General features: G+C 40.1%; 1 protein-coding gene across 1 annotated transcript; it reads right to left on the reverse strand.

Moving 5' to 3' along the window:
* Nucleotides 1–1,708: 1,708 nt before the first annotated feature.
* Nucleotides 1,709–9,510, reverse strand: LOC145875944 (uncharacterized). Its single transcript, XM_082971717.1, has 2 exons — nucleotides 8,932–9,510; nucleotides 1,709–5,207 (listed from the first exon to the last, which is right to left on the reverse strand). The coding sequence occupies exons 1-2, from the start codon at nucleotides 9,299–9,301 to the stop codon at nucleotides 4,153–4,155; spliced, it is 1,425 nt and encodes a 474-aa protein (XP_082827843.1). The 5' UTR covers nucleotides 9,302–9,510; the 3' UTR covers nucleotides 1,709–4,152.
* Between the last annotated feature and the right edge of the window lie 3,020 nt (nucleotides 9,511–12,530).

Here is a 12,530-nt window from a genome sequence, read left to right on the forward strand (position 1 = left end):
CTCATACCACAGTCACACAACTCTCATACCACAGTCACACAACTCTCATATCACAGTCACACAACTCTCATATCAGAAAATATGAAATGGGGTCCAGGTTTAAAATAATTACATGTTTAAAACAATTACAGGTGCACCTTACTATCTTGTACTATATCATAAATGGTCTTAACTAGTAAACACAGATTCTAGTTGTCATCTAGTTCACACAGATTCTAGTTGTCATCTCGTTCACACAGATTCTAGTTGTCATCTCGTTCACACAGATTCTAGTTGTCATCTCGTTCACACAGATTCTAGTTGTCATCTCGTTCACACAGATTCTAGTTGTCATCTCGTTCACACAGATTCTAGTTGTCATCTCGTTCACACAGATTCTAGTTGTCATCTCGTTCACACAGATTCTAGTTGTCATCTCGTTCACACAGATTCTAGTTGTCATCTCGTTCACACAGATTCTAGATATTTAACGCTAAATGACCGAACCCAGGGCATACCTGGCAGCACGTTTAAAATCATTGGAATTCACCACTTCTGAGAGTCACACAGACACTTTTCAGAATGAGGTCCTTCTTCCAATAGAGTTTCACCAGGTACCGTGTTTCACACAGAACCCACAGTCACCCTGGCCCCTCACCCCTACAGACCAATCCCCACTGTGATCAATTCAGTGTCAGGACAGCTCTAGGTCGCCCGCAACCGACCAATGATAGGTGTCTGAGTCGACTGACTCTCAGATCATCCTCCACTGACTCGGCCCTGTTTACGCCTCCAAGGTGCCCCCTCACACAGGAATACACACTCAGAGCCTACTGACTGGGCCCTGTTTACACCTCCACACAGGAATACACACTCAGAGCCTCCTGACTGGGCCCTGTTTACACCTCCACACAGGAATACACACTCAGAGCCTACTGACTGGGCCCTGTTTACACCTCCACACAGGAATACACACTCAGAGCCTACTGACTGGGCCCTGTTTACACCTCCACACAGGAATACACTCTCAGAGCCTACTGACTGGGCCCTGTTTACACCTCTACACAGGAATACACACTCAGAGCCTACTGACTGGGCCCTGTTTACACCTCCACACAGGAATACACACTCAGAGCCTCCTGACTGGGCCCTGTTTACACCTCTACACAGGAATACACACTCAGAGCCTACTGACTGGGCCCTGTTTACACCTCCACACAGGAATACACACTCAGAGCCTACTGACTGGGCCCTGTTTACACCTCCACACAGGAATACACACTCAGAGCCTACTGACTGGGCCCTGTTTACACCTCTACACAGGAATACACACTCAGAGCCTACTGACTGGGCCCTGTTTACACCTCCACACAGGAATACACACTCAGAGCCTACTGACTGGGCCCTGTTTACACTTCCACACAGGAATACACACTCAGAGCCTACGAGGATTTTCTAAAAACTCCACTTTGCGTGCTTCGCTCACCTCTTTCTTTTTTAAACTAGGTTGGAGATGTGGTATCCACTCAGCTCGCTGCCTCTCAGAACATTTGTTCTGTTCCTGAAGTGTGGTCTCCCTGAGATCCCAAGTTAGAGGGATCCCTGCTGCACCCTTTACCCAGGTCATCAGGAGCGGTCACCAAGTGAAGATTCACATCCCCATCGCCAAATGTGGTGGTTAATTTCTTTAATATCAAATGAGGAGACAAACTTATCACACAAGTCAGAGTTACTCTAAAACTAAATCTTTATTCACTTATAAGGCAGCAGGTCAATACAACACACACATACAAAGTGAATCGATTGAGTGTTCTACGATAATGATGGCTGGTAGACGAATCACCCCCAGATGATTCATTGTGAGATGAATCACCCCCAGATGATTCATTGAGAGATGAATCACCCCCAGATGATTCGTTGAGAGATGAATCACCCCCAGATGATTCGTTGAGAGATGAATCACCCCCAGATGATTCGTTGAGAGATGAACCACCCCCAGATGATTCGTTGAGAGATGAATCACCCCCAGATGATTCGTTAAGAGCCATGAGACAAAAGTACAAAGGTCTTTTAAAGCCAAGATGCACCCCTTTCAACCTACATGACCAACAACAGATGTATAGAACGGGTCACAAGGTTAAGATTTGTATGAAAGATACTTATAATTCTCAGCAGACAGTATCTGCTGTAAAAACAGTACTCTTTGTGTAGAGACCAGGGTCTGGCCCTGAGGTCATCTCTCCCTGGTACCATATAGAACAGAAACATTAACTCATGTTCTGGAATGCAGTCTCTTTAGGTTTTATCACCCAAAAGACATTGTAAATCTCCTGTCAGTGTTTTCTCCCAGAGGCCCATCCTCAGTAGAACACAGACACAATAGTTATAAGAACCCTCTATTCTGTTGCATAAAACAACCATTTGATGCAATAAAAGTATTATAACATAATCTTGCAGTTTTGCTCTCAGTGTCCACAAAAGAAAAACCCACACCAAACTTAAAGACAGGAAGTGGAGCAACTAAAGGTGTTGACTCTCCACATGTATCAAGACAACTGGAGCACTGGGCCAGACACTCTTAAATAGAACCTGGACCAGCTCAGGTGAAACACCTTCCCACTAACGAGATGGACAAGCCAGCACAGGTGTAACACATACTGACTAACGAGGTGACACCAATCAGTGCGTCCTACGTGCTAACGAGCTAGACGGGCTAACGAGCTAGACGTGCTAACGAGCTAGACGAGCTGACGAGGTATATGTGCTGACGAGCTAGACGGGCTAACGAGCTAGACGTGCTAACGAGCTAGACGGGCTAACGAGCTAGACGTGCTAACGAGCTAACGAGCTAGACGTGCTAACGAGCTAGACGTGCTAACGAGCTAACGAGCTAGACGTGCTAACGAGCTAGACGTGCTAAAGTCCAACCTCAAAACATAAATGGAAAAACCAAAGCCTGTAACACCTTCACCCTTAAGACAACAAATATGTCCTATATTTTTGTTGGACAAGTTTGCTCACCACCAACAGAAAACAACTTCCACTCCACATTATAATCAACTACAATGCTTCACCTTCTACAATATAAAATTCTTCCTAAGAATCAGAACTCTAGAACTCAAACAAAACTCATCTCCAATATGGAAAAAAGTCCAGTCAAAATAAATTGTTATCCATGGCAACGCACTGGCTAAACGCAAAACACAAATGTTTTTGACTGCCCACCTTGAGACAATCAGCAACCAAGTCGTCCTTATCACAGACATGTCTGACTTCAAGAGGAAACATATTATTATTTTATATTATATTTTGCTAGGTGGGATATCCCCAATGTCAAAACACAGTTTTAACGTGTCTAAATCAATAACCAACATGCAGAAACAGTTTGGGATGAATTGAAAACCTAAACATAAAATGTGCTATATACACAAACATCTGCCACAATAATCATATTACTTGTTTTTTTTTAAACCAAGCTCCTTATAAACTGCACAAGCACCAAAACACTGTTGTTTTGACAAGTAGCAATAAATCACTGATATCAATTAGGGGGGAAATCAGGTTCTACGTGCTGTTGAAACTAACACATCTAAAAAACACACATGGAAATGGGAGATATATTTTACCTCACTGGTTAGAGGACAACCTGCAGAAGACAGTCAGCTACATTTTGGAGTGATACATTTAAATGTCGGGGTCACTAAACAAAGGAACACAACACTTATTTGTCATCACTCATCGATATCACGATGAGATCAATTGTACTAAAAAAGGAATGATCAATTGTGTGACAGAAGGGAGATGAAGTTGCACGTCCTGTTAAAACTAACAGCTCAAAAACCACACGGAATCTGGGAATAATGTGTACATCACTGGTTAGAGGACAACATGTAGAAAACAGCTAGCTACATTTTGAAGTGTTGCATTTTGATTCAAGTGGGTCGCCAACGTGGTAAGTGTAACACAGCTCTTTTTTTGTTAGTCACTTTTTGTTAAATCACATAAATTGTACTCTTTCAATTCAGAGCCTGGATTTCCCCCCTGAGGCTAATATCCATATCATGTTGAAATCAATAGAACAGGGGACAAACATTTAGGGTTCTACATTGTGACATCACTAAAATACTCCTACAATGTTTAAACATTCTACATTGTCACATTATATCATTGATATCATGAAATAACTCCTTCATGTATTTTCTGATGTTTGTTCAGATGTCTTTTATCGGTGAATCTCTTCCCACATTGACCACAGCTATAAGGTTTCTCTCCTGTGTGTGTTCTCTGGTGTACAGTCAGAGAGCCAGATGTTATAAAACTCTTCCCACATTGATCACAGCTATAAGATTTCTCTCCTGTGTGTATTCTCTGGTGTACAGTCAGAGAGCCAGATGTTGTAAAACTCTTCCCACATTGATCACAGCTATAATATTTCTCTCCAGTGTGTATTCTCTGGTGTCGTGTCAGATGGCAAGATGTAGTAAAACTCTTCCCACATTGATGACAGCTATAAGGTTTCTCTCCTGTGTGTGTTCTCTGGTGCACTGTCAGCTGTCCAGATTGACAAAAACGTTTCCCACATTGATCACAGCAATAAGGTTTCTCTCCTGTGTGTATTCTCTGGTGTAGTGTCAGATGGCCAGATGTAGTAAAACTCCTCCCACATTGATCACAGCTATAAGGTTTCTCTCCTGTGTGTGTTCTCTGGTGTTTAGTCAGATGGCCAGATGTTGTAAAACTCTTCCCACATTGATCACAGCTATAAGATTTCTCTCCAGTGTGTGTTCTCTGGTGTCGTGTCATATGGCTAGATGTAGTAAAACTCTTCCCACATTGATGACAGCTATAAGGTTTCTCTCCTGTGTGTGTTCTCTGGTGCACTGTCAGCTGTCCAGATTGACAAAAACGCTTCCCACATTGATGACAGCTATAAGATTTCTCTCCTGTGTGTGTTCTCTGGTGCACTGTCAGCTGTCCAGATTGACAAAAACTCTTCCCACATTGATCACAGCTATAACGTTTCTCCCCTGTGTGGATTTTCTGATGAATTTTAATGCCTGATGAGGTGAATCTCTTCCCACAGTCAGAGCAGCAGTGAGTTCTCTTCCCTGTGGATGTCTGCAGGTGTTTATTGAGGTGTTCTGATCTGGAGCAACTCTTCTCTGCCTCTTCAGCATCATGAGGTTGTTGAGGCTCCCCAGAGGACCCACGATAGTTCAGTATCTCTCCTGTGTGAACAACAAAGTCAGACAGATGATTAAAGGCCCACAACAGCGGTAATCCACTGTAAAAGGTGATGCCAACAGCGTAGCCATGATGTTGGACAACAATTGACATCTGTAATGAATGTAATGATTACTTGACATTTGTCTTAAAATGAGCAAGAATAGTCATATTTTGTCTTGTTTTCACATTAGTAGTAACATCGATGATTGTAGGCTAGAAATAAGTTATTCATGTTGTTGAAACTCTAAGCAGTGTGCCAGACGACTTTTGGTCTCCAATATTCTGCCCCTTTCTGTGTTTGCTAAAATTGCAGCACGAGGGCAATGCACACACAATTTGGTTGCAGAAACTCCTCCCTGCTAATGAGGAAACCACTTGTTATGGATGTAGTATATCTGGTAATGAGGAAACCACTAGTTATGGATGTAGTATATCTGGTAATGAGGAAACCACTAGTTATGGATGTAGTATATCTGGTAATGAGGAAACCACTAGTTATGGATGTAGTATATCTGGTAATGAGGAAACCACTAGTTATGGATGTAGTATATCTGGTAATGAGGAAACCACTAGTTATGGATGTAGTGTATCTGGTAATGAGGAAACCACTAGTTATGGATGTAGTATATCTGGTAATGAGGAAACCACTAGTTATGGATGTAGTATATCTGGTAATGAGGAAACCACTAGTTATGGATGTAGTATATCTGGTAATGAGGAAACCACTAGTTATGGATGTAGTATATCTGGTAATGAGGAAACCACTAGTTATGGATGTAGTATATCTGGTAATGAGGAAACCACTAGTTATGGATGTAGTATATCTGGTAATGAGGAAACCACTAGTTATGGATGTACTATATCTGCTAATGAGGAAACCACTAGTTATGGATGTAGTATATCTGCTAATGAGGAAACCACTAGTTATGGATGTAGTGTATCTGGTAATGAGGAAACCACTAGTTATGGATGTAGTATATCTGGTAATGAGGAAACCACTAGTTATGGATGTAGTATATCTGGTAATGAGGAAACCACTAGTTATGGATGTAGTATATCTGCTAATGAGGAAACCACTAGTTATGGATGTAGTATATCTGCTAATGAGGAAACCACTAGTTATGGATGTAGTATATCTGGTAATGAGGAAACCACTAGTTATGGATGTAGTATATCTGCCTGGAGCAAAAAATAGTGCGCAAAGATTTTAGTTTTTCACAATGTATTCTGAATATTACAGCGCACTATCAGGACAAGATCAGGAGTGCTACTCAAGGAAACTCACATTAAGCTCTGTGTCTATTCACTAATTCACCACCGTGGGGAAAACCCAGGGGAGTTCTCAGAGGCTGACAGCAAAAATAGCCTCCATTTACAGGTTGCTTATGAGTGCATTTCACACTACTTTGGATTATAACTGTAAGGCTCGTTTGAATCTCCTGTTTAATATAATATAATAGTCTTCCCTGTGGCTCAGTTGGTAGAGCATGGTGTTTGCAACGCCAGGGTTGTGGGTTCGATTCCCACTGAAGGCCAGTACAAAAATAAAAAAATGTATGAAATGTATGCATTCACTACTTTAAGTCGCTCTAGATAAGAGCGTCTGCTAAATGACTAAAATGTAAAAAAATAATGTTTGTGTTATTGTTGCAAATCAACTGCTTTATACTTAACACTTCAAATGCTATTTGGCTAGCTTTGCCATCAGCCTGACAATGAGGGTTTGTCCACTAAGTGTTTAACATAACTTCACCTAACAATAACCTACTGTAGGATCCATAACTTCACCTAACAATAACATAGACCTACTGTAGGACCCATAACTACACCTAACAATAACATAGACCTACTGTAGGACCCATAACTTAACCTAACAATATAGACCTACTGTAGGACCCATAACTTCACCTAACAACAACATAGACCTACTGTAGGACCCATAACTACACCTAACAATAACATAGACCTACTGTAGGACCCATAACTACACCTAACAATAACATAGACCTACTGTAGGACCCATAACTTAACCTAACAATATAGACCTACTGTAGGACCCATAACTTCACCTAACAACAACATAGACCTACTGTAGGACCCATAACTTCTAACAACAACATAGACCTACTGTAGGACCCATAACTTCACCTAACAACAACATAGACCTACTGTAGGACCCATAACTTCACCTAACAATAACATAGACCTACTGTAGGATCCATAACTTCACCTAACAATAACATAGACCTACTGTAGGACCCATAACTTCACCTAACAACAACATAGACCTACTGTAGGACCCATAACTTAACCTAACAACAACATAGACCTACTGTAGGACCCATAACTTCACCTAACAATAACATAGACCTACTGTAGAACCCATAACTTCACCTAACAACAACATAGACCTACTGTAGGACCCATAACTTCACCTAACAATAACATAGACCTACTGTAGGACCCATAACTTCACCTAACAACAACATAGACCTACTGTAGGAACCATAACTTCACCTAACAACAACATAGACCTACTGTAGGACCCATAACTTCACCTAACAACAACATAGACCTACTGTAGGATTCAGATTCAGATCAAGAACCGCGTTAATGACAGTATCCATTTGGGTGTCAATAAAGTTAAGGTGACACTCGGTTAGAACCATTGGATTTGCAAACTCTGAAATGATTTAGGATTTCTGTGCCCATAAAAACTGTTTTCCCACCGTAACATAAGGAGACACTAAATGTTACGTAGGTAGAGAGCATTTCAGAAATCTGAATACAAAAAACTGTCCTAACAGGACAATAACCTAAACCACAAGGCCAAATCTACACTGGAGGAGCTTACCAAGATGACATTGAATGTTCCTGAGTGGCCTAGTTACAGTTTGGACTTAAATCATCTTGAAAGTCAATGCAAGACTTGAAAACGGCTTTCTAGCAATGATCAACAACATACTTGACAGAACAGGAAGGATTTTAAAAAGAATAATGAATATTCACATGAAGATCAGCCTCCTATTGGATGACATCACGACTTCCCATCAAGCCAACTCCTTGAAGGCCTTACTATGACATCACTCACCCCTTCTAGTTTGCAGTTGTCTAAAAAAACTATTTTGCTCAAAACATTTATTTGTTTCACTTTAGTGTGTTTATACTTCACTGTATTTATCACTTTTCAACAGGAAAAGTTTTTAAAAAATCAATGTAGGACTTCATGGACAATTCTGACAGTACAAAAACATATTCAAGTGTAGAATGCCCTTTTAAAAATCACACATTAGTTCAACAACTGCAGAGTTTGTGTCCCTGTTTTATAAGATAGTACTCACTGTATTTACTGGTGTTAATCAGATCAATGTCCCTGTTTTATTAGATAGTTCTCACTGTATTTACTGGTGTTAATCAGATCAATGTCCCTGTTTTATTAGATAGTACTCACTGTATTTACTGGTGTTAATCAGATCAATGTCCCTGTTTTATTAGATAGTACTCACTGTATTTACTGGTGTTAATCAGATCAATGTCCCTGTTTTATTAGATAGTACTCACTGTATTTACTGGTGTTAACCAGATCAATGTCCCTATTTTATTAGATAGTACTCACTGTATTTACTGGTGTTAATCAGATCAATGTCCCTGTTTTATAAGATAGTACTCACTGTATTTACTGGTGTTAATCAGATCAATGTCCCTGTTTTATTAGATAGTACTCACTGTATTTACTGGTGTTAATCAGTTCTCCAGTCTTCTCTTCTTCGTCATCCTCTAATGTGACAGTAATCTCCCCCTCTTCATCCTTCATTCCAAAAACGTCTTCATCTTCTTTCACTTCATCCTCCACTCCAAAAACTGCATCTTCCTCCTCTTCTTTCACAGTAACATCCTCCTCCTCTTTCACTCTGAACGCTTCCTCTTCTTTCACTGAAACGTCTTTCTCTTCTTCTTTCACTGTAACAGCCTCACCCTCTACTTGTTTTTGTATTGTAACAGCCTCCTCTTCCTCCTCCTCTTTCACGAGAGCGTCTTTTTCCGTCCAACAGACCTCCTCTTCTTTAACAGGAGGAGAGTAGCTTAGTGAACTCATGGTCGGGGATAATAGCTAGTTAGCATTAGCGACTAGACTAGTGCTAACTTAACCAGCCAGCTAGCTGACTTACAACGTAAATATTACATAAAATGGAGTACTATGTTTAAATCACAGTGGCAATTAAACCACGAAATTGTCTTAAGAACTTGAATGTTCAGACTTTGTCAGCTAGCGAGCTACCGAGGTGGCTGCAGTTGTTGAAGAAGCGTTCCGTCCACTAGATTATACGTCACACTAGAAACATCGCCTGAAAGACACATATCGCCATCTGCTGTCTGGAGGGAGGAAACGCAGTTGAGGAGGGAAAACTATTTTTATTCTTCATTGAATTATAATATTATAAAGCAGTTTAGGAAAACGTTTTTTCTCTCCATTAAATATGAATATTACATCAACACGTACAAAGAGCAACAAGTATTGTTTGATTAGTTCAGATTTTTTCTGAGAATTTAAAACAAACTCTACATCTACTCCACATCTGTATTTCTGATTCGGTCAAATAACTAGATATCAAAATAAGCACCTAGTTATTGATATCCTTGATAAAGATGAGCAAAAATTACTGTATAAAATAAATAAATAAACTTTACCCACTACCAGGATATTTTAGCCCAAAACCTGGTTACCTCTCTGCTAGGAGGCTGAAACTTGGCCATAAGTGGATCTTCCAGCAAGACACATCAACATCCACAAAGAAATGGTTAATTGGGCACAAAATCAACATTTTCAGTGGCCATCTCAGTCTTCGGACTTGAACTCCATTGAAAACTTATGGTTTGAATTGAACAGGGCAGTCCATAAGACAGACTAAATAAATCAAAGACCTGGAGAGATTCTGTATGGAGGAATGGTCTAAGATCCCACCCAATGTGTTCTCTAATCTCATAAAACATTTCAGTGTCGTTATCCTCCCAAGGGGAGGGTGCTGGAGTATTGAAAACATGGGTAGCAATAATTCAGACCCCTACATTTTGAGAATTACATGTTAAACTAAATCTCTTTCTCTGAGCAATTGTATTAGTATAAAATAATATAATTTCCCTTATTTTGGTGTAACAATACATCATGTAGTATATAATGAACAGACTAGGTCTATACTGCTCCTACATGGTGTAACAATACATCATGTAGATGTACAGTGGGGGAAAAAAGTATTTGATCCCCTGCTGATTTTGTACATTTTCCCACTTACAAAGAAATGATCAGTCTATAATTTAATAGTAGGTTTATTTGAACAGTGAGAGACAGAATAACAACAAAAAAATCCAGAAAAATGCATGTCAAAAATGTTATAAAATTATTTGCATTTTAGTGAGGGAAATAAGTATTTGACCCCCTCTCAATCAGAAAGATTTCTGGCTCCCAGGTGTCTTTTATACAGGCAACGAGCTGAGATTAGGAGCACACTCTTAAAGGGAGTGCTTCTAACTGAAGAGGGATAATTCCAGTGCAGTCAGGGGCGGAAATCCCAGGGGGGGGGACGGGGGGGACACGACTCCCCCATCCTGGGAAAAATATGATTTGTCCCCCCAATATATCACTGAAACATAACTATGTAATTTAAATAATATTAATAATACGCAATGAAAGCAATTGTGCTGATTATAGACACTTAATAGCGCATTTTTAAGTTTCAAAAGATTGCGACCCCCCACCCTTTGCCTCACAATGGTTTGATCCACTGCCAGTTCCTTAGTTGGCAAGGTAACAGAGGGGTCGTGTCTACTGTCTGAAAGGCACTCAATGCACGTAACTGACGTGAGGTTCATCCAGTCAATCGCGCACACACACTAGCTGAATATGCAGAGCTAGTGCGCAAATATTAACTATTAAGCTAGCTAGTACCTATTCCATTTATGTGGCGTCGTCAAAGATGGAATCTTTGCTATCGTCAATTTATTCCAAGATCAGCATGCAGATGATGTAAGTTAGTGCTTCGAAGTCCCTGTGATAAGGTTAGCGATAAACTGAAGTTTAAACTTAACTGAACTACACTCTCTTCTACCATTGTCTTAACTATATTTAATGGTCTCGTTGCAAAAGCTAAATTGTCGCAAGGGAACTTTTATTTATTTATTTTACTTCACCTTTATTTAACCCGGGTAGCAAAGATTATAGCAAACACCACTGAAACTGAATTGGTGCTCGCTTGCTTTGCAAATTCAGCTATTGTTGGAAGCCAGCAAATATGAAACAAACTATTAAAATTACAAAAGGTTGCAGCATATGTTGTGTAAATGGTGAACTCATACAGCTGTCAACTCTTGTCACTGCAATCCGTTTCACATTTGCTATCTACCTTTTAGATCGAAGCCCAAATAGAATGATAGAAGATGATAGAAGCCCATCTCCTACTGTAAATAACCTACACACTGTGTGTGTGTGTAGCCAGCCAGCCAGGTAGAAAAATGGCAGAAAAATAAAAGACGGACATCAGAGTATTTTTCAATAAACCAAAACGCATAGTAAGAACCCTAGTAGCCTAATATCTCAAAGACTAGTTGATAAAAAGTTCATAAGAAAGAAATGAAATTCTAATGGAAATGTTTCACAATGATGTCATTAGGCAGAGCAGGCAACAGATGGCACACAGACAGCAGAGTTGGGGACAGATATGCAGGGACAGACTGGCAGAGACAGGGAGTCTCAGGTAAGTTTGTTGAGTCTTTGTTTGGCAACATTATGAAAGGTTCTCAATTTTTTGGACTAGTAAAATAGGAACATAATTGGAAAATGCCATGGATACCCCCACTCTCAACTTAAACTGGTGACTGAACTAAGATTTGTTAAAGGCAATGGTATTGCTGTTGTGATTAGTTGTGTAGTTTTGGGTACCGGTAGTTAGGAGTACGGCAAACACCTTATTTCTTTGGTTCCTCAATATACATTTACCATATTACAATGTAGGCTATGTGTTACAGCACTACTTTTGGTGTCCCCCTCAGGAATTGCTCTTGAGAAAATTTCATGTAATTGTACCCTGAGTGCAGTACATGTATAGAGAGATAATTCCAGTGCAGTACATGTGTAAAGGGTGTAGAGGGATAATTCCAGTGCAGTACATGTGTAAAGGGTGTAGAGGGATAATCCCAGTGCAGTACATGTGTAAAGGGTGTTGAGGGATAATTCCAGTGCAGTACATGTGTAAAGGGTGTAGAGGGATAATTCCAGTGCAGTACATGTGTAAAGGGATAATCCCAGTGCAGTACATGTGTAAAGGGTGTTG

Source organism: Salmo salar, unplaced genomic scaffold (assembly GCF_965601325.2).
Source record: "Salmo salar unplaced genomic scaffold, fSalSal1 ptg000384l, whole genome shotgun sequence".
Lineage (NCBI taxonomy): Eukaryota > Metazoa > Chordata > Actinopteri > Salmoniformes > Salmonidae > Salmo > Salmo salar.